This window comes from Neomonachus schauinslandi, chromosome 1 (assembly GCF_002201575.2).
Source record: "Neomonachus schauinslandi chromosome 1, ASM220157v2, whole genome shotgun sequence".
Taxonomy (NCBI): Eukaryota; Metazoa; Chordata; class Mammalia; order Carnivora; family Phocidae; genus Neomonachus; species Neomonachus schauinslandi.
This window is the reverse complement of record NC_058403.1, coordinates 88,538,163-88,562,232: the sequence shown is the minus strand read 5'-3', so window position 1 is coordinate 88,562,232 and position 24,070 is coordinate 88,538,163. Positions and strand designations below refer to the sequence as shown.

Genomic DNA, 24,070 nt, shown 5'->3' with positions numbered 1-24,070 from the left:
TTCTTTTTCAACATTCCTCTGGCTATGCGGGGTCTTTTCTGGTTCCATACAAATTTTAGGATTATTTGTTCCATTTCTTTGAAAAAAGTGGATGGTATTTTGATGGGGATTGCATTGAATGTGTAGATTGCTCTAGGTAGCATTGACATCTTCACAATATTTGTTCTTCCAATCCATGAGCATGGAACGTTTTTCCATTTCTTTGTGTCTTCCTCAATTTCTTTCATGAGTATTTTATAGTTTTCTGAGTACAGATCCTTTGTCTCTTTGGTTAGATTTATTCCTAGGTATCTTATGGTTTTGGGTGCAATTGTAAATGGGATCGACTCCTTAATTTCTCTTTCTTCTGTCTTGTTGTTGGTGTATAGGAATGCCACTGACTTCTGTGCATTGATTTTGTATCCTGCCACATTACTGAATTCCTGTATGAGTTCTAGCAGTTTTGGGGTGGAGTCTTTTGGGTTTTCCACATAAAGTATCATATCATCTGCAAAGAGTGAGAGTTTGACTTCTTCCTTGCCAATTTGGATGCCTTTGATTTCTTTTTGTTGTCTGATTGCTGTGGCTAGGACTTCCAATACTATGTTGAATAGCAGTGGTGATAGTGGACATCCCTGCCGCATTCCTGACCTTAGGGGGAAAGCTCTCAGTTCTTCCCCATTGAGAATGATATTCGCTGTAGGTTTTTCATAGATGGCTTTTATGATATTGAGGTATGTACCCTCTATCCCTATACTCTGAAGAGTTTTGATCAAGAAAGGATGCTGTACTTTGTCAAATGCTTTTTCTGCATCTATTGAGAGGATCATATGATTCTTGTTCTTTCTTTTGTTAATGTATTGTATCACATTGATTGATTTGCGGATGTTGAACCAACCTTGCAGCCCAGGGATAAATCCCACTTGGTCATGGTGAATAATCCTTTTAATGTACTGTTGGATCCTATTGGCTAGTATTTTGGTGAGAATTTTTGCATCCATGTTCATCAGGGATATCGGTCTGTAATTCTCCTTTTTGATGGGGTCTTTGTCTGGTTTTGGGATCAAGGTAATGCTGGCCTCATAAAATGAGTTTGGAATTTTTCCTTCCATTTCTATTTTTTGGAACAGTTTCAGAAGAATAGGTATTAATTCTTCTTGAAATGTTTGGTAGAATTCCCCTGGGAAGCCATCTGGCCCTGGGCTTTTGTTTTTTGGGAGATTTTTGATGACTGCTTCAATTTCCTTAGTGGTTATAGGTCTGTTCAGGTTTTCTATTTCATCCTGGTTCAGTTTTGGTAGTTGGTACATCTCTAGGAATGCATCCATTTCTTCCAGGTTATTTAATTTGCTGGCATAGAGTTGCTCATAATATGTTCTTATAATTGTTTGTATTTCTTTGGTGTTGGTTGTGATCTCTCCTCTTTCATTCATGATTTTGTTGATGTGGGTCATTTCTCTTCTCTTTTTGATAAGTCTGGCCAGGGGTTTATCAATCTTGTTAATTCTTTCAAAGAACCAGCTCCTAGTTTCGTTGATCTGTTCTACTGTTCTTTTAGTTTCTATTTCATTGATTTCTGCTCTGATCTTTATTATTTCTCTTCTCCTGCTGGGTTTAGGCTTTATTTGCTGTTCTTTCTCCAGCTCCTTTAGGTGTAAGGTTAGGTTGTGTACTTGAGACCTTTCTTGTTTCTTGAGAAAGGCTTGTATTGCTATATACTTTCCTCTTAGGACTGCCTTTGCTGCATCCCAAAGATTTTGAATAGTTGTGTTTTCATTTTCATTGGTTTCCGTGTATTTTTTTAATTCTTCTTTAATTTCCTGGTTGACCCATTCATTCTTCAGTAGGATGCTCTTTAGTCTCCATGTATTTGAGTTCTTTCTGACTTTTGTCTTGTGATTGAGCTCTAGTTTCAAAGCATTGTGGTCTGAAAATAGGCAGGGAATGATTCCAATCTTTTGGTACCAGTTGAGACCTGATTTATGACCTAGGATGTGATCTATTCTGGAGAATGTTCCATGGGCACTAGAGAAGAATGTGTATTCCATTGCTTTGGGGTGGAATGTTCTGAATATGTCTGTAAAGTCCATTTGGTCCAGTGTGTCATTTAAAGTCTTTATTTCCTTGTTGATCTTTTGCTTAGACGATCTGTCCATTTCAGTGAGGGGGGTGTTAAAGTCCCCCACTATTATTGTATTGTTGTCGATGTGTTTCTTTGCTTTTGTTATTAATTGGCTTATATAATTGGCTGCTCCCATGTTAGGGGCATAGATATTTACAATTGTTAGATCTTCTTGTTGGATAGATCCTTTAAGTATGATATAGTGTCCTTCCTCATCTCTTATTACAGTCTTTGGTTTAAAATCTAATTTGTCTGATATAAGGATTGCCACCCCAGCTTTTTTTTGGTGTCCATTAGCATGGTAAATGATTTTCCACCCTCTCACTTTCAATCTGGGGCTGTCTTTGGGTCGAAAATGAGTCTCTTGCAGACAGCATATCGATGGGTCTTGTTTTTTAATCCAGTCTGATAGCCTGTGTCTTTTGATTGGGGCATTGAGCCCATTTACATTCAGGGTAACTATTGAAAGATAGGAATTTAGTGCCATTGTATTGCCTGTACGGTGACTGTTACCGTATATTGTCTGTGTTCCTTTCTGGTCTATGTTGCTTTTAGGCTCTCTCTTTGCTTAGAGGACCCCTTTTAAGATTTCCTGTAGGGCTGGTTTTGTGTTTGCAAATTCCTTTAGTTTTTGTTCTGGAAGCTTTTTATCTCTCCTTCAATTTTCAATGACAGCCTAGCTGGATAGAGTATTCTTGGCTGCATATTTTTCTCATTTAGTGCTCTGAATATATCCTGCCAGTCCTTTCTGGCCTGCCAGGTCTCTGTGGATAGGTCTGTTGCCAATCTAATGTTTCTACCCTTGTAGGTTACAGATCTCTTCTCCCGAGCTGCTTTCAGGATTTTCTCTTTGTCTATGAGACTCGTAAGTTTTACTATTAGATGTCGGGGTGTTGACCTATTTTTATTGATTTTGAGAGGGGTTCTCTGTGCCACCTGGATTTTGATGTCTGTTTCCTTCCCCAAATTAGGGAAGTTCTCTGCTATAATTTGCTCCATTATACCTTCTGCCCCTCTCTCTCTTTCTTCTTCTTCTGGGATCCCAATTATTCTAATGTTGTTTCGTCTTATGGTATCGCTTATCTCTCAAATTCTGCCCTCGTGATCCAGTAGTTGTTTATCTCTCTTTTTCTCAGCTTCTTTATTTTCCATCATTTCATCTTCTATATTACTGATTCTCTCTTCTACCTCATTTATTCTAGCAGTTAGCGCCCCCATTTTTGATTGCACCTCATTAATAGCCTTTTTGATTTCTACTTGGTTGGATTTTAGTTCTTTTACTTCTCCAGAAAGCGTTTCTCTAATAACTTCCATATTTTTTTCAAGCCCAGCTAGTATCTTTAAAGTGATGATTCTGAACTCTAGATCTGACATCTTACTAATGTCCGTATTGAGTAGGTCCCTGGCAGTCGGTACTACCTCTTGTTCTTTTTGTTGAGGTGATTTTTTCCGTCTTGTCATTTTGTGCAGAGGAGAATAGATTAATGAGAGAACAAAATGCTAGCAGAGTAACAACGTCCCCAGAAAATATACTCTAAACAAATCAGAAAAGACTTGAAGCAGTGGGAAAAGAAAGGGAAAGAGAGAAAAAAGAAAAAGAAAAAAAAGAAAAAGATAAAGATAAAAACAAAAACAAACAAAACAAAACAACAACAAAAAAAAAACCAGAATGTGATCAAATATGATCAGGCTGGTATATAGATCAGTGCCACACACTAGATTTGGGGTGTATTTTGGTCTTTTAGAAGAAAGTGCCTCCCAAAATTTTAAAGAAAGAAAAACTTATATATGTACAAAAATAAGGGTTGATCTGATGAAGGGATGGAATATGACTGTAAAGATGGAAATTATAAAAAATTTTATAAAAGGAATTGATAAGAAGTTGTTTGAAAAAAGAAAGAAGAGGATTTAAAAAAAGAAAAAAAAAAGGGAGAGGATGTGATCAGGCAGGGGAATAGAAAATACCATATACTAGAGATTTAGGGTATATTTTGATCTGTTAGAAGAAACTATCTCAAAATTTTAAAGAGAAAACAACTTATATATATAAGCCAAAAATATGGGTAACTACTATGAAGGGATAGAATATGACTGTAAAAATGAAAAATAAAAATGTTTTTTTTTTTTTTAAAAAAAGGGATTGATAAGATGTTGGTTGAAAAAGGGAAAAAGAAAAATTCAAAAAGAAAAAAAAAAGAAAAAAGACAGTTAAAAAAAAATTAACTTTGAAAGACTACAGAATCATGGTAAAAAAGCCATGAATTCTATGTGCAGTATTCCCCTAGAGCTGGAGTTCTGCCGTTCTCATTGATGGGTAAACTTGGTCTTGGCTGGCTGTTCTCGCTGATCTTCTGGGCAGGGGCCTGTTGCCGTGGTTTCCAAATGTCTTTGCCGGAGGCAGAATTGCCCCGCCCTTGCCCCCTCCCAGCTAAGTAATCTGCTCAGGTTTGCTCTCCGGGGCTTTTGTTCCCTGCGAGCTTTCCGTACAGCTTTGGAGGCGGAGAGTGAAAATGGCGGCCTCCCAATCTCCGCCGCGGAGGAGCCGAGAACTCGGGGCCCCGCTTCTAAGTGAGCCCCCAGAGAAAAGCCGTCAGTCACTCCCGTCTCCCCGGTCTCCAGCCGCACTCTGTGCTCACCCAGCCTGTGACCGCGCGTTTCTATCTCTGGCACCCGACCCCGGGTGGAGTCTCCAAACCCAGCAGATCCCTGCGGTGCACTCCCATGCGGCTCCTCCCGGGGGAGGAAGGTGAGTCTCCCTGGATCTGCCGCTTGTTGGGTCCCTGCTGGAGGAGCAGTGGCCTGACTGTGCCGCGGATCTCGGTTTATGGCAACCCCGAGCTGAGAGCCCGCGCCTGGGCTCCGCCTCTGCAGCCGGCTTCCCTGCTCCGATACCTGGGAGCTCTGCCACACTCAGGCACCCCCGGTCTTTCTGTGACCCCGAGGGTCCTGAGACCACACTGTCCCGGAGGGTTCCACCCCCCGCTTAGCCACCAGAGTGACGTCCCTCAGCGGAGCAGACTTTTAAAAGTTCCGATTTTGTGCTCCGCGGCTCTATCACTTGCCAGAAGCGGCCGCCAGAGGCCCCTCCCCCACCGTCTATCCTCCCGAATATCGCCTCGGATTCACTTCTCCGCACGTCCTACCTTCCAGAAAGTGGTCGCTTTTCTGATGAGAGAGTTGTTGCTCTTCTTTTCTTTGATCTCCTGTTGAGTTTGTAGGTGTTCAGAATGGTTTGATCCCTACCCAGCTGAATTCCTGAGAGGAGACAAAATCCAGGTCTCCTACTCCTCCGCCATCTTGCTCCGCCCTCTTATTACAATAGTTTTAACTCAATTTTTCATCCTTTAGATGGATGTGCATTACATATTAGATTATAAAACATTTTGCAAATTTTTAAAATAATTACTATATGTCAAGACAACTAACCACTACTCTGGCTTATCTTTGTTATTTCTGCTATAGAAATGTGGTCATCATGTCAGGAAGCCTTGCATTTAGTGTATCATTGTAGCAAATACTTTTTTCAGTAAGTGTATATATTACAGTAACAAAAAAAAATGATAAAATTGACAAGCACCTCTTTATCTGATTTTTTACACCAAAAACAGCAAAATGGATTGTGTGTCTCATGCTTATAGCTGGATTCAGTTGGGATGTACTAGCTTAGCACACTAGCACTCCCTTCTGATTGGTTAGGAGTGCATTTTAACTGATTAGTACTTGTGTTCCAGTTGTTAAAGATTTTAAATAGCTAAATATTATTTAAATAATTAATAGTTGTTAAATATTAATAGTTATTTTACCTTAAAATGTTAATTATTTTATACAGCTCCCTACTTATTCCAACCCCTAGTTGGTCTTCATTAGCTGGATTACCATCCTGAGAAGGAGTTTGAAAAGATGATGACTGATTAGTGATGTCTGCCACAGGAGTGGGAGGAAACAGTATTGCTTTTCATGCTTCGGTACAGTGTGGTTTCCATGATAATATCAGTGTGAGGGAAAGCCATTGAGTGAACTTGAAAAAGAAGTGCTAATAAAATTCTAGCAGTCTCTGAATTTTGAAGTCTTCATAAATATTAACATGTTAATGCCTTCTAGAAAAGACAGAGGTAAACATGGGAGGACTTTTTGATTTTTACAAGTTTTTAATAGACATAAGCACTAATTTGAAGAGGATTCAAAGCTAGATTATATAAGATAGTAGTAAATTTCTGAAGTACAACTTGTATTTAGGTGACTAGTACTTCTGATGACACTGTATTTTGTCAGTATGAGAACTTCTTGGGCTTACCATTTCTGACTCTGAGTAGAAAATTACTGTTTTAGTCAAAGCAGCAATGCTTTTCAAACATTCTGTACATTCAGAATCTATTAGAGAAGAGCTAAGAGGATCCAGAGTGATTGATTTGGTTGAAAATGTCAAGTCTGAAAAATTTCAAAGCATACATCTTTAATAAGCATGAATAATTTTTGCTACCTCAAGAGAGAAGAGAAACATGGCACTGGCTTGTTCGTCACTGTGGAGCACAGACCACCCATAGGTAGATGGCCCTAGATATTCTTCTCTGACCTAGTTATTTCCATGATTGTTCTATTTATTTTATTTAGCTGACTACAGGGAATAACAATTCTATTCATTTCTCTTAGTTATTCCTTTCTTTTGCTTCTGCTCAGGATATTCTCACCATTTTTGTGTAGAAGCATTAAACAACTGATATAACAGAATAACACTTTTTAATGTTTTGAATTTTCATTATCTGGTTTATGATTCCTTCTACTCACATATTTTGCCACAAAAGATAATTGTATTTTAATATTTAGTGTCACTTTTTCTCTTAGCTGCTACCACACTCTCTGCTGTCATTGCAATACTTTAAAATCTTTAATGAAGTATAAAATATTTGTTTTTTTTTGTTACAGTTGTTGTTGCTGTTTTAAGTTCTTTGTTTTTAGTCAAAAATTAAAGAATAGAATTTAAATAAAAATTAATGTGTAGATTGGGGCGCCTGGGTGGCTCAGTCGGTTAGGCATCTGCCTTTGGCTCAGGTCATGATCTCATGGTCCCGGGATCGAGCCCCGCATCGGGCTCCCTGCTCAGCAGGGAGTCTGCTTCTCCCTCTCCTGCTGCCCCTCCCTCTGGCTTGTGTTCTCTCTCTCTCTCTCTCTCTCAAATGAATAAATAAAATCTTTATAAAAAATAATGTGTAGACTTTTTTATATCTCTCCCAGGTTAAATTAAAAAATAAATAAAACAAAAGAGAACTAGTTCCATTTTACTTTGCACCTCTCATTTACCCCCTCCTATGTGTCAGGGAAGTCCTCAATGGAAAAGCTGGTGCACACAAGTGAATAATTCAACCAGTACATAGGTTCCTGCTCATTTGATATTTTCCAAAGGGACTAGTCAGATGTAACTTAATCCTTGGTATTTGGACATAAATTAAACATAGTACCTCAGTTGGTTGACTGAATGATGGTCCAGTGTGACAGAATACGTATAATAAGAAAGGTTCATTGTAGAAACAAAAATGTGTGGAAAGAAATGGCTTGACATTTTATCATCATTGTATATTGATTTGTGTCGTAGAAAACTTCAATGTGCTTTCTTGCAGCTGTGATTTTTCAGTTTGCGTAAAGGTAAATAGGAAAGACTTTCAGGAAGGACCTGATTCAGAGGCATCTTTTGAAGGCAATAGATACATTTTTATTATCACCTGTCAAACCATGAGAACATTGATTTCTGTAATTATTTATTTTTAATGCAGAAGCCAAAATAAATTGGTATAATGATGCTGTGTTGAGGACAATCTTTGTGAAAAAAGAAAAAAAAAAAAACCCTCTTCTTACGTGTTAAAATGCTTGAATCTATTGATGTGCTATTTAAAGAAAGATAAAGAGCTCTTTAATTAAAATTGCCATTATTGAGGCAAGGTATTGCTATTTTCCAATAATGTAAACTGGTGTTTTTGTAACTCTCACATCTTTCTGGTATATACACAAACAAAAAGTCAAAGTCTAGCTCACACCGTCTCAAGCCAGCATGATCATCCCCCAGCCTCTCCTAAATGTGAAAAATATGTTCATTAATATAACCAATTGAGTAATATCCTTGTTTTAAGATGATATCAGTGAATCACACATAATTAGTAGGTAACTTAAAAGTTTAAATGAATAATACGAATTCTCTCATTTTTCCACTGTGATGATTATTAATATTATGTGATCATTTATTTAATCAGGCTTTTAAAATCATAAATCCATGGTTATTTATATTGTAATGGTATTAGCAAACTCAAAAATTATATTAATAAGGCACTGCTTTAAATCCCATTTTAATAGGAACAAAATTGTTATCCAAAACCATTCTGACAGAAGAGCTTTTAACAAGGTTTTCTTTTTTTCTTTTTTTCTTTTTAGTTTTTGCTGTAGTGTTCCATGATTCGTTGTTTGTATATAACACCCAGTGCTCCATTCAATACATGCCCTCCTTAATACCCATCACCAGGCTAACCTATTCCCCCACCCCCTCCCCTCTAGAACCCTCAGTTTGTTCTCAGAGTCCATAGTCTCTTTTCTTAAGAAATCCATTTGAAAGTACAGCTTAACTTTTCAGAGATATCATATAAACTATAATAGTTTCAACTTAAGACCGATGAAATAACAGTATATGCTGGACATCTGGGTGAAGAGTGAGAAATGTGCATGATGGGCCTTCACTGAGGAAAATTTTTATATATATATAAAGAGATGAGTCCAGTGAGGTCCTCATGAGAGTCAGAAATGAATCACTGTGGGATTCAAAGTAGAGAAGGTCACATACTTGGGCAACAGGGAAATACAGTTCATCAGAAGGTATCATTTGATTGTTCCATGACAATGAATCATGGAACACTACATCAAAAACTAATGATGTATGGTGATTAACATAACATAATAAAATAAAAAAAACAAAACAACAACAAAAGAAGGTAACATTTGAAAAGGGCTTTACTGTATCAGTAAAGTTTTGACAGATGCAGATAAATGAAATGGTTAAGGAAATATTTCATGCCAGAAATGTTTCCTCTAACAGATTTGCCGGTGTCTTGGTGGTATTCACATGTGCTTCTAAAAACAGAATTCTCTCTTCATGTGAGCCTTCTTTGGAAGCCCTTTGCATGAAACTGGCCAAAGAAATTAGCTCCAATTGAGAAAGGTGGGAAGTTGGAGGTCTGGATTCTCCACCTTTATTCTTTCACTATTTGCCACCACTAAGTCCTTAATGTCTCAGTGTGTAGATGCTGTAGTTTTAAACCGCACATTATTATCATGTTATCATTGGGAAGCATAACAATTGCTGTTTTTTTAAAGACTTATTTATTTTTGAGGTGGGGGGGCACAGAAGGAGAGAATCTTCAAGCAGACTCCCTGCTGAGCACAGAGTGTGGCATGGGACTCGATCTCACAAACCTGAGATCATGACCTGACCTGAAAACAAGTCAGACGATTAACCGACTAAGCCACCCAGGCACCCCAATGATTACTATTTTAATAATAGAAATTATGGAAACTAAACCTAAAAGGAATAATCTTGGATCATAGGAATAAGGAATCATCTTGGATCATAGGAATATGTGTTTGATAAAACCCTCAGTATGGTACTTTTCAAGGAGAAGGAAAGGGGCAACTACATAGAGGATTCTCATTAGAATCTCCAGAAAGGCGTAAAATTTTCACATTAATAAAAGGGGACTTTTAAAAATAAGAAATATTTGATGTAGAATATAAGATAACTATAAGGAGGTAGTGGGAAATGTGACAGAAATTGTAGTCTGGGCTCATGTTCTAAAATCCTTGAATGCCAGACTGGCGCATATGGCTGGTTGTACAGGTTGTATCCTGCATAACCCAAGGTGTTGTCATTCACACTGAATATATGTACCACCTGAACAGCTGTGCATGACGGACTTTACTTAATTTGGATAACAATTGAGAGCCTTTGGATTGTTTGTAAGTCTAAGAATGGTATGATTTTTGTCGAACTGTAAGGACATTAATCTTGTATTTTGTAAAATGGTTCAAATTCCAGAAACATAAATATATAATATACCAAATTCGATCATCTGTTAGAGGAATGAATTGAGGCTGTAACTTGTTTAGAAGGGAGAGGGCAAAGGAAAAATGAATCTAAAACCTTTTAAAATATTTTTTATTTAAATTCAATTTAGTTAACATATAGTGTATTATTAGTTTCAGGGGTAGAATTTAGTGATTCATCAGTTGCATATAACACCCAGTGCTCATTACATCAACTGCCCTCCTTAATGCCCATCACCCAGTCACCCCATGCCCCACCGATCACCCCTTTAGCACCCCTCAGTTTGTGACTCTAAACCATTTTTTTAAGTGACCAGAGGAATTGTTTTATCCTAATAGAAATAGGAAGATCACGTCTGTAGTGATTGGGTCAGGGTAAGAGTAGAAATAGTTCTTTTTTGAATATTTCAAATTATTGTGAATGATTTTGTCATACTAAATGGACAGTTTGCTGTATTTTTCTTTTTCTCTTCTCTTTCAGGCTGAAGTCATTGATGTGGGTTATGGAAATGCAGATGATTTAAAAAGGATTCAAAAAATGAAAAATACAACGAATCAGATTGCACTCCTGAAATTAGGAAAATTGCCATTACTTTATAAGGTTGGTCCGATGCTGTTTGTTGGTGGTAGGGTGATATATATATATATATATTTTTTTTTTTTTTTTTGAGTTACATGCCTCTGTGAGTGGAGAAAAAGAGAGAGAGACCTAGAAGAAGGGAAAAAGAGAGGCACAAAGAGTCAGAGAATGTCACAAGAGATGACTTTACCAAAATAGAACATTTTAGATTAAAATCTTTAAGAGAAAAATTAATGTTCTTATTACTTAAGACAGAAGATACTTTAAGCTGGATATTGGAGTTTGTTGGACCTTGATAAAATTGGCATACTCTTTATAATAATACCAATGTAGAATGCTAGGAATGAGAACCAGAGTTTCCTCTTACGACATATGACATATGTGAAACTTCTTTTATCAAAACTAATTCCTGTGTGCTTTGTGTTAGACCAGTATCTAGCAGATTTACACTCCTTAGTGATTGATTTTGTCAACTGTATAACTTCACAGTTACCGACTGTACTCAAGAATTTAATTAAAATATAATATGCTAAGTAGAAACAGAATTTTGATTTATTTTATTTAAATAGAAGTTTATTAACACTCATCCACTAGATACATTTACATAATTAAAGCAGCTCAATCTAAGTATCTCATAATGAACCACCACAATAGACAGCTACTACTGCTTATTCTTACTTCATTTTCTTTTTCTATTAAAAAAGAATGGTCAGGGGCATGTGGATGGCACAGTCAGTTAAGCATCCGACTCTTGGTTTCCACTCAGGTCCTGATCTCAGGGTTGTGAGCTTGAGCCCCGCATGGAGCTCCCAGCTCAGCATGGAATCTGCTTAAGACTCCCTCTCCCTCTTCCCCTTCTCCCCGCTCTCTCTTGCACACACACACTATCTCTCTCTAAAATAAATAAATAGGGCGCCTGGGTGGCTCAGTTGGTTAAGCGACTGCCTTCGGCTCAGGTCATGATCCTGGAGTCCCGGGATCAGGTCCCGCATCGGGCTCCCTGCTCGGCGGGGGTTCTGCTTCTCCCTCTGACCCTCTTCCCTCTCTTGCTATCTGTCTCTCATTCTCTCTCTCTCAAATAAATAAATAAAATCTTTAAAAATAAATAAATAAATAAATAAAATAAATAAATCTTAAAAAAAAAAAAAAAGAATGGTCACTGGAGTTGTGTCACTGGAACTGTCTGGTTCTTAAGATATATTGGATTTCTCCTCATCCAACACTTAAAGATCTTTGCTTCCCAGGCCCAAAAAATTTTCCAGAAATCTGTTTGCACACTCTGTAAGGACACAAGAGAACATCCTGTGTCTGTTATTCATTACCTTCCATGGATGCCCTTATACTTAAATCAATCTCTGATAATAGATAATTTGCTAGAATTTTAAGGTAGTCTTAAAAATACATTATATTTGAGATATATGATATATGTGTATCAATGTGATATTAATTTTTAGCAGTGTAATTTGTCAATGTATATTAAATCATTTAATCACATTTTGATCCAGTAATTCCAGTTCAACCAGTATATTATAAAGAGGGAAAAACAGAGATGATAAACATCATCATCATCAATGATGTGACAAATTCTGGAATGATATGTATGTCCAGTTTAGTATTGAAAATGATGCTATTTGTATGGCTGAATACTATACAATTACAATGTAAAGAAGAATATTGAGGAGTGCCTGCGTGGCTCAGTCGGTTAAGCATCTGCCTTCAGCTCAGATCATGATCGCAGGGTCCTGGGATTGAGTCCTGTGCTGGGGTCCCTGCTCAGTGGGGAGTCTGCTTCTCCCTCTGCCTGCCGCTCCCCCTGCTTGTGTGCACACTCTCTCTCCCTCTGTCAGATAAAATCTTTAAAAAAAAAAGAATATTGAACAGCATGTGAAAATCCTCATAAGTCAAACAAGTTATAAAGTAGACATTTATAATAATTATCATAATAATGATTGTATTATTGTTACTTCTAAAGATAGCATGTTAGTAATATGGGATAAATACTTTTCAAAGTGTTATTTTAAATGTATTGTCACATTAATCTTCACAATAATCATGTTGTTGGGTGGGGACCGTTATTATCTTCAGTTTACAGGAGAGGTAACTAAGGCAGGAAACGAATAAGCGACTGGCTCAAAGACAACCAGACAGTGAAATGAACCGATCAGGATTTATACCCAGGCGGTCCCACCTCACAGCCTGAGTCTTTAATGTGTAAGTGTATATGTGTAGTTAGAGTAGATTGGTAGATAGATTTGCTAGCTAGCTAGCTAACCAAGATGATAAATTGGAATTTTTAACTGAGGCTCTAATATATCCAAGAATGTGTATTTCAATATGAACTACCCAACACCAGTATTTCAAAGGAAATAATTAAAAACTTGTTAGAGTGTTGCTGAGCCTCTTACATCTGGTATATAAAAGATTTGGAGGATGGGGCAGGGAGAAGATTTTATGAATATAAATTTTGGAGAAATTTATTTTTTTAAGATTTTATTTATTGAGAGAGAGAGAGAGTGAGAGTGAGCATGAGCCGGGAGAGAGGGAGCAACAGACTCCTTACTGAGCAGGAAGCCCAGCCCAGGGCTCGATCCCAGGACACTGAGATCATGACCTGAGCTGCAGGCAGACGCTTAACTGACTGAGCCATCCAGGCACCCCTGGAGAAATTTATTTTAAGTTCCATTGTAAGCCTAGTGATTAGAGCTTCAATGGAACCATGTGGAGGCCTTAATGTGTGTCCTCCTCAGTATGGGGGACATGATAGACTGGTGCCTGACTCACCCAAGAAACCTGAAAGTAAGAGATGGTTTTGCTCAGCATCTAATAAATGAGCAGAATAGGAGTGTCTGTGTTGGGATTGGCCTATGTCTTCAGAGGGGGAGCAGAAAAATATATGTGTGTTTATATATTTGTGTAATATCTATATCTTTCTATATTTATAGATAGATACAGTTATATATACATACACACAATATTTGCTGGAGACCTAGAAACGGTATCTATAATTGGCTCTTTAAGAAAATACAAAGTAGCTGCCTGCCTAGTCCTTCTGGTCTAGAGAATGCACTAATGTTTATTGTGACTCTTGAAAAGGTAGAATGCAGTAGTAGAGAGGTAACACAAATTCATACTGATCTGAAAACTATCCAAAAAGAAAAACTAATTTATATTAGGTATATTTTCTAGTGAAACAAAAGAGTATAAGTAATTACATGTTTTTGTTAAGCTACTTGATTTTAGGTCTAGTCAAATCTGTAGTTCTTTGGTCTGGGCTAGACTAGTGGGAGTGGATTATTTCTCCTGGCCAAGAAATGGTTTGTCTGCCCACACCCCCCAACCCCCTTGTTCTGATGCACCTTCCTTTGACCCAAAAAGGCTCACAGCTCTCCAGTGTTATTTACTCCAGCCTCTAGGGGCCAATTATATAAATTGGGTCAATGGAATTATGGATGATTTCTACTTCTTTATATTTTCCCATTGTTAGTAATATGGGCTAGATATTTTTCTAAGCGTTTTTATGTACTATCACATTTGTCTTCATAATAACTATATTATTGAAGTAGGGACCATTATTATATTCAATTTATAGATAAGGATCATTAGCGCATAAGGAAAGAAAGGAAACAGAGTTCACTCCTTCTGCAATAACAGACCGGAGCTGGTGGAGGGCAGGAAGAGGAAATTTTAAATCAAGGGTAGAGTTTTGATCACGATGTAAGATGACATATTCTAATTATTTAAGACATGTGACTCAAATTGATTAGAGGACTTTAAAAATTACCAATAATCAAAAGAAGTCTTCTTCTAGGTGTTTGGGGATCCTCTCCAGATATGTCCTGAACGGGCAATGAGAAACAGAGCAGCATTGTTTCTGGTACTTGAATTCTGCTTGTTCAGTCTTCCAGTGATATACGTTGACTAAAATGTTGTTTGTGGGAGGGACCAATTATGTAAATTGGATTGGTGAGATTATGGATGATTAAAAATTCAAGTTACATAGTAAAGACATACAAAAACTTTTGTAACAGAATTTATAGGTCAAATACTCAAAATCCTTACCAGTAGATTATGAGTTAAAGCAAGTTTCTTTATATTTAACTGCTCCAGGGAATATTTATATTATAAAACCATTTGGCCATATCTACGAAGCAATGAATTAGTGGTTTATCTAGAATAGGACACAGTTATTAAAAACCTGGTGTATTTCCCCTCATCATCTTATTTATAGGCCCATGAGTAGATCTAACAAAGAGATCTATGCAGAAAGAGCCTTGCCACAAACAGTATTATCTTCTAGGCGGAGGAGACAAGGAATCCTTTCTTTAATTTTTTAAATTCCACTCTAGCCATCTCTGTGTTCTGTAGATTATCCCAGATATTTTGGTTGAATCATTGATAATACATTTATTAATACACATTCACATAGTGAAGAAAAAGGAAGCATGGACTAGATAAGGTTGTACAGCATGGTAACAGTTGAGTGTGTTTAACGGGTCTATCGAGTATATTCTGGGGCTGACACCAGAAAGCGAGGTAATATAGTGATACAGCTGGGTTGAAAATGGCAGAGAACCAATTGATGTGTATCACAACTGCTAATCATGATTCTCAATAAGCATCTGGACTGGGAACATGCAGCTGAATGTATAAAGAGAAAAGTTCATCTTTTCTTACTTGTGCAGTAGCTACTAAATCAGAGTTCAAAAATAAATTTGGGTGGGATTCTCTGCATCTAAGATAAATCAAAAAGGAAAACTAATTGTGATATTATCTCCTAAAATGAGTAGAAAAATAATCTGTGGCCAAGAAGGAGGAGATCTCATTAGTTTTATCATAAATACTGTCTATGTGTTAATTTAGTCTCCATGAAGGGTTTGATGAGAAAATCCCTACAGTGTGTAGCAGAAACGATGAAAGAGGCACATGGCTTTTAGATGTATGTCTTGACATCCATACGTTGTTACTGCAGGGGAGAGCCAACCCAGTTCTCCAGATCTAACTTGTGCTAGTTCCTTAAGCTTAAACCTTAAAGGAAAGGCTTTGGGTTTATTTTAGTTTTGTATTTTAGCAGTTTATTATATGGGAGAGTGCTTTAAGTCTTTAAACTTTAAGACAGACTATTGTATGTCATAATGGATCCACTTAGATTTTTCTGTGACAATCTGAAACTTAGTAAAGCCCATCCTAAGACTGTCACATATTCCCAAATTGCTGAATAGCACTCTAGAATGAAATTTATTTTATAAATGTAATAAAAGCATTTGGCTTTCATTTTAGAGCCATTTTCACAAAAGCAATAATAAAAAAATTACTGTATACTTCATGACAACTAGAAATCATATAAATCCTACTGAAATATGGAGGCTGGGCCATCGTCTAGGTCCATACCACACATCAGCCTCATGTCTTACAGGAGTTAAATTTGTATGCAGTGAAATTATAGATGAATGCATATATTTATGCCTTTTTTTGCATGGTGATATTACATATAAAAATCCACAAATGCTATTGTTGTTTTTTTATAAAAGGAGTAACAGATAGCACATTCCTAGCACTCATTGTTAAATAGTAAGATATATCTGTAAGTATTAACTGGTTTTTAAATTTTTCTTATTTACATTTATATCCTTATAATCAGAATTTTAATGATCCAGGAATCCAAATGATTTTGTAATTTCCTATAAATGAACCATTTTCCTATCTATTCATCCAATAAGATCTATATTTTAATATTAATTGTGTATTGTTTGGCCAGTGTGTAACTTAACCAACCACTACTTAAATACATAAAGCATTCTTACACAGGTAGACCTCTTAGAAGAGCTGGAGGGAAATGAGAGGTAGTAAACAACTGTTAGGTGTTTATATTCCGAATAGAATGTTTCCCACAGATTAGGAAGGAGTAGTATTATTTAAAGCAAGTAAACTTCATACTATTTACTTAATTTATAAAGTAATTAAATTTAAAATGTTGAGGTGGGGATTTAGTGAGGAAATATCTATAGGTATTGGTGATTTCCCAATCAATATTCAACAAATGGACAGTTGGATGATCAATAAAAAATCTTCTAGTTCAGGTAAAATAAATAAATGTTCTGCCTCTGTCTCTGCCATTCCCCCTGCTTGCGCTTTCTCTGACAAATAAGTAAATAAAATCTTTAAAAAAAAAAGGTATTCAATATTTTTTAGAGATAAAATATTCACAGTATGTTTTATGTGTGTGTGGCGGATGCATGTGCACACTGGTATAATCTTATGTGTGATGTGGCAATGAGGCTGGAAAGATAGGAAAAAAAAGAAAATAACTTTTTTTTAGGATTTTATTTATTTATTTGAGAGAGAGAGCAAGCGAGAGAGAGAGAGAGAGAAAGAGAGCACAAGCAGCAGGGAGGGGCTGAGAGAGAGGCAGAGGGAGAGGGAGAGGCAGAGGGAGAACCAGACTCCCCATTGAGCAGGGAGCCCCATGCAGGTCTCCATCCCAAAACTCGGGATCATGACCTGAACTGAGGGCAGACGCTTAACCCACTTAACCTACTGAGCCAACCAGGTGCCCTGAAAACCCCCATTTTTATTGAAAGTTTTAGTGCATTATAATTTCCCCTGGTATTGATGATCCTAGTGGATCTATTTATGTGGCATTCTATGAATATTTCGGATTAAAAAATATTTAAATCAGCACCATTGCATGGTGCTTTTCGATATGGTTTTGTGTATGGAAGCAAACTTGCTCCTTTTTTCTTAAGACAATTTTTGAAAGTATTTTATGAAAATAAAAAACAAACACTATCTTGATATTTAGAAAGAGTACACTTGTTCACTGATTGATTTAATGAGGTACTTCCAACCCAGTTCTCAGAAGTAATTACAAAAGACCAATAATGCTCCATATTTTATAATTATAAGACTCCAGAGCTGCTCCGTTGATCAAAGAAAATATGGTCAGGACTAGAACACAAAGTCAGAAAACAATGGCTTAATGTATTTAAAAGCTAAATCTGCTGTTGTTTTTAAAATCAGAATGCTTTCCATTTTCCACTGATTGACTTTACTTATTTTTCTAAATGACTTAGACCAAATATTACCATATCTACAAACTAAGTAGCTTTTGTTGAAATACAACTTCAATCATAAGTTGTAATGAAAAAACTTTGGACTGTGTCATTATTCTGCCATTTAGTAATCAATCAGACTTTAAGAAAGTGAGTTTAGGATAAGAATAACTAATTAAATGCTTCAGATCGTATTCCAAATATTAAAGTATTTTTTGTGACTTAAAACCAAATGAAGGTATGTCTACAAGTCTTCAGTCTATAGTGAATGAATCCCATAATTTGGAAGTCTTGTCTGTATTTTACCTATGTGATAATACAATTTAATTACATTTACTATCTTAATATCATAAAATCAAAACACGTGACATCATGTATCAGAAGAGGTGATGTTTTGCATATATGTTGTAATATGGTCAACAGAAATAATCACCATGTATTCACACAAGTTTGGCACCATAAGAAAGGGTGCAAAGTATGTTGTTGCTCCTAACTAAGAGTTATAGTATAAATTAAGAAAAGCAAGAAATCAAGAGAGAGAGAGAGAGAGAGAGACAGAAGCCAGAGACAGACAAGGATGGAAGGAGGGAAGGAAAAAAAACAACTGATTTCTTCTAGTTCATTCCCTAAAGTCACACATTTCAGAAATATTTTTATATATTACATATTACTCTAAAATCTGAAAGAATAAGCTTTAGACATATTTTAACTTTTGGCAATTATAGATGTCTATTATGGCAATACATAGCTTTGTGGTAATGCCGAGCTATTTTCAAATATTCCAGTTTTTCCCTCTCCCCCTGTGTATGGTTGACAGTTTTATTTTCCCCTCTGGAGATAGGTGTCCCAGTCCTTCCAATCTGCTGTGTTTGCTCTGTGTTCGACAGGTAACTTGCTTTAAATAATCAAGCGCAGTATGGAAGGATGTGAGGCTGGTAGATACAGGCTCAAGTCCTGGCTCTTCTTGATGGTTAAGTGACCTTAGAATATTATCTAACACCTCTGAAGTCTTAGAGGTTTTGTTTGTTTCTCTCTCTCTCTCTCTCTCTTAAATTACATTCTCTACAGTGGTGATAAAAATAATATCAACTCTTAAGGTTGTGTGAGCATTAAATTTGAAAATGCAAGCATAACTCTTTTTTTTTAATATTTATTTATTTGAGAGAGACAGAGATAGTGAGAGAGCATGAGAAGGAAGGAGGGGGAGAAGCAGACTCCCCGCTGAGCAGGGAGCCCCATGCAGGCTCCATCCCAGGATCCTGGGATCATGACCAGAGCTGAGGGCAGACGCTTAACTGAGCCACCCAGGCAACCCAGCAAGCATAACTCTTGATAAATATTATTATTAAGGCCTTAAAAACCGAGAATCTAATGGGAAGGAACATGAATTTAATAACGAGGAAATGGCAGTTCTCTCAAAGTTGCAGAATTGAACTGAAGACAATAATACACTTATTAGATAAATCAATTATAGAAATATTATCTCTCAAGATTGCACTTTTGCACAATTTAACAGTAAGAATTATGTTGATGCCATGTAGCATAATTTGAATCTCAAAGGAAAAAAATTAAACTTGTCTCTTTAAATTTAGAATAAGACATATAAATTAATGGATAAATGAATGTTAAAAATAAATATAAATTGATTAAGGATGAATATAAACAATGAGTTAACAAGATAGTGCCTACTTTCACTTTTTACATTCTTCAGTATTTATTTTTATGCACAAACTTTTTTTGAGGTGATGGAGTTGTGTAACATGAGAATAACATTTTGGTAATGAAAACTGTATTATATTTATAGAATAGTACTATAAACATCTACAAATTTTAAATTTATTGTGAAAGTGGAGGTATCATGTATGGTTCTAAAAACATAATGAATTTGCCTGACTTATAAGGTTATTATAGAAATTAATTGAAATAATATATATAAGTGTTCAACACAATGTCTAAAACATACTAAGCACTGAAAATAAGCCAATATTTTATTTAATCACACTAAAATGTTTTATCAGTTACTGCATTTTCTATTTGCATTTCATTTCCTTAATGGTCACTATCCTGTGTAATCAAAATCTAAGATCTTATTCATTACATTGTATAATCCCTGCCTTGTTTGTAAAGCTCAGTACTTCAGTAGAGTGTTTAGACTATTCCAGGAATTATTATGGCATTAAAGATTTTCTTACGTATTTGAATTTAGAATATCCTAAAACTAACTTTAACTTAGAGATTTTTGCATAGTTCCTTTCATTTCTGAAATTTCATACAGGGTGTTACAAAATTGAAAAATTAAAAAGTAAATAAACCCTTGACTCTATGCTTAACAAAGTTTTAAAAAAGCCATATGATGTCTAATTATTAATTGCTATCTATTTGGCACTGAGCTCTCTCCCTCTCTCTCTGTCTTTTAATAAAAATAAATTATTATCTTACTGAGGAACACATTGCTAAGGAATCCTAGTCAGCAGCTTGGATTTTACTCATTTGCTGTTGCTATAAAGTATGTGGAGACAGTTAAATTACTTCTGGAAAGAAATTTTTAAAAAAATGAATATTTGTTCGGCAAAAAATCCCCAAAACCTCTCCCTAAAATTTATGTAATTAAAATTACAGCCACACAATGTATTGTAGCTGGTTTTGAATTCAATAGACTTCCTGTTTTTATAACAAATTAACCTTTAATAAGTTATAAAACATTAGCCTAGCTATACAAACTTAAAATATTCTCACTTGAACTTTGAAAATAATATACACTGAATAAATTATTATTTTAATAAGTAATTATTAACATATAGGTTTATTGTTCTCATAAATATTCATTAAGTTGCTTTTTAACTGAAAATATATTTTTACTGTGTTTATGCAAAAGCTATTGGGAAGGTTTTATAGCCTAATGTACATTATAGTTAAAAATAAAGCTTTTGTGGTTTTAATAATGTGCAGTTTGAAAAAAGCCTATTACAGGTAAATTGAAAGTTACTTTTATTTACTAGATTTGCATTTCCAAATTTTATTCAATTTTTATGTAAGTTTTTGGTATATTTTCTCTTGTATTAAATTTTAGATTATACCTAGGAATCTCATTTAGCATAATAAATTTCTTATAAATTTTCTTAAATTAATAAGTACATTATTTGAATATTATAGTCATCCAGCTACTTTTAAAGCTCTTACAACACTAACAGTTCCAATCGTTTTGGAATAATTCTGCATTTTAAATTAAGCTTGTATTGGAAAATTAGAAAAATTAGAGTCTCGGGCGCCTGGGTGGCTCAGTTGGTTAAGCGACTGCCTTCAGCTCAGGTCATGATCCTGGAGACCCGGGATCGAGTCCCGCATCGGGCTCCCTGCTGTGCAGGGAGTCTGCTTCTCCCTCTGACCCTCCCCCCTCTCATGTGCTCTCTCTCTCAAATAAATAAATAAAATCTTTAAAAAAAAAAAAAGAAAAAAAAAAAAGAAAAATTAGAGTCTCTATGCTCTGAGAATATATGTAGTATACTAACAGACTTCGATTTGGACTAGTAGTCATAATCAAGTAAGAGCTATCAAGCAGATTCTTCAAAAGATCATGTTTATTCTTAAATTTTCAGTTATGGTTTTCTTTTTGTTTTTATCCAAATGTATTAGGTTGTTGTTACCCCTACCTATCAGTAAAGAGCAGGCTTGGTTTTGGTTTTTGTTTTTTTTTTTAAAGATTTTATTTATTTATTTGACAGAGAGAGAGACAGCGAGAGAGAGGGAACACAAGCAGGGGGAGTGGGAGAGGGAGAAGCAGGCCTCCCGCTGAGCAGGGAGCCTGATGCGGGGCTTGATCCCAGGATGCTGGGATCATGACCTGAGCTGAAGGCAGACCCTTAACAACTGAGCCACCCAGGCACCCCAGCAGGCTTGTTTTTTTTAAGTGGATAAATTATCCACATCAAACTTTTATAATTCTCACACTAAGAAGTTTTCAAGCAATGTTAGGATACACTCCATCATATATAAAATGAGTCATCAAATGAAATGCGGGAGAAATCCTTATGGTTGTAACTTGCCATACTTACCTGACATTGTTCCAATACCCAAACTAATGACTGTTCTAATACAATTTCTTTGTCTTTAAATAGTGGCGTATCTAAAATTGGACAGGAGTACAACTTGGTGGTGGCATTATAAATATTAAAATATCTGTGATCAAATCTAAAATTTAATTTCCATTCTGTTAAGAAAAGGACAATGGTAACACTTTTCTTCACCTTATATTTTGGGTGATATCTATTTTCAGTTTTATAAATTTTACAACCTCAAGGATTCCTTAAGAGGAGAATTGGTAAAAAATAAAATTTGTAATATTTAGTAGATTAAAATAGAATTAGCTTCCCTCCCAAGTTACTATTGTATGACAGATACACAGCATGGTTCTATTTCGTATCCTTCCTTACTGAATTGTCTGTGACTCTGTAGGAAACTATCTCAACCTTTCACACATGTACCTGGATTAAATTTTTGTTTTTAATTTAGAATAGTAAACAAAATGAAACAAGTCAGCCCACTTTGGCTTCCTGTGTTATTATGTGTGCTGATACATATGTTTCAATATTTGTAGTCATTGTTTCAACATGTTTTGACCTACAACAGCCTATTTTGAAGTAAACCAAAGAGAAGGGGAGCTACAGGATATGAGTCTGATTGGATCAGAAGATTTAATGAGGGGATCATTAAAAAATAATTTCTAAAATTTTCAAAATTGTCTGCAATATTCTGGATTCTTTATTGTCTGTTATTCTTAGACAGCAAAGCTAAATGACAAAGTATTTTATGCTAAACTGGAATCAAAGAGGCCTGGACAAAATAGCAGAGTAACCTGTGCTGGAAATAATGAAGTGAAACACGGCTACAAATGATATTTTTTACATAATGATTGGTACAACATGTACGAATACTTTCCTTGGGCTTTTACAAAATTCCTAGTATGACTTACTAAATATGTAGATTTTGTTTCTTTTATTTTGCTGAGCTTTATCATTTGTGTGTTTTAATCACAAAACAGGCAGAGACAATCTGTTTTTTAAAATAAGGTCACATGGGGCAACTGGGTGCCTCAGATGGTTAAGCCTTTGCCTTCGGCTCAGGTCATGACTTCCAGGGTCCTGGGATCAAGCCCCATGTCAGGATCCCTGCTCAGCGGGGAGTCTACTTCTCCCTCTCCCTCTGCCTCTCCCTCACTCATGCTGTGTCTCTCAAATGAATGAATAGAATATAAAAAAAAATAAAATAAGGTCACATATAGTTCAGGGAACTGATAAGCCAGGAAAGAATTTTGTTGTACAAGTAATTTGAAGTGGTTTAAAATTCTGTTGGGGGGTGCCTGAGTGGTTCAGTTGGTTAAGCGTCTGCCTTCAGCTCAGGTCATGATCCCAGGGCCCTGGGATTGAGCCCCGCATCAGGCTCGCTGCTCAGCAGAGAGCCTGCTTCTCCCTCTGCCTGCCACTCTATCTGTGCTCTCTCTCTATCTCTCTGTCAAATAAATAAATAAAATCTTTAAAAAATAAAAATAAAAAATAAAATTCTGTTGGGTTAGAAAGTACAATGTTAAAGCTCTTTGCCCTAAAACTAGGAAACACATGTATGCAGATAGCATTTTACAAATGGGCAGAGTATGAGACCATATTCGTGTAATCTGAGAGGTTTTGGGAAGGTCTTTTTAGCCTAAATTATATCAGTTAAATGCTAGAAATTAAAAGTTACTACTGGATACACTTAATGGGCAATTTGTTAAGATGTCACTATACATAATATAATTTATAAAGATTTTATTGAAAGGTAATTGATATCAGTTTAACACTAATTTCATATTCTTAGCATAGGGAAAAGAGTAGGCAGACTGTATCTGGGGTGAGGGGCTAGGTGTGGAAGAGGTGGCTAAAGACAGATTTGAATTCTTCACTATTTTGACCTCAGGGGTCTTTGTATCAGTTGTTTGTTTGCTATTTGTAGTAAATTTCCTACCTCATTTCTCATGGCCAAAGTGTAGAATCTGATCAGTTATATGGGTTTGAGTCCCAGTTCTACCATTTAATTGCTATGAGTAGTCTTCAAGGCTTTATCCTCTTTAAGACTTAATTTTCTTCATTGTAAAATCAGTAGACTACTGTTGTCTTTGTATCACCTGGCCTTTCGTAAATGCTCCATAAATGTCCATTATTGTTGTTGTGTTGTAACCATGGTAAAGGAAGAGTTCTTATTTTCACTGGAGATTTTTAAAAATGTAGT

At 35.9% G+C, this 24,070-nt stretch overlaps 1 protein-coding gene across 1 annotated transcript in view; it reads left to right on the top strand.

Annotated features, from left to right (window-relative positions):
• Window positions 1–24,070, top strand: part of NAALADL2 (N-acetylated alpha-linked acidic dipeptidase like 2) — a 911,251-nt gene that overhangs the window by 371,950 nt on the left and 515,231 nt on the right. Inside the window, exon 4 of the mRNA XM_021702572.1 lies at window positions 10,662–10,781. Within this exon, the coding sequence (XP_021558247.1) occupies window positions 10,662–10,781 (120 nt within the window). The remainder of the gene's footprint in view (window positions 1–10,661; window positions 10,782–24,070) is intronic.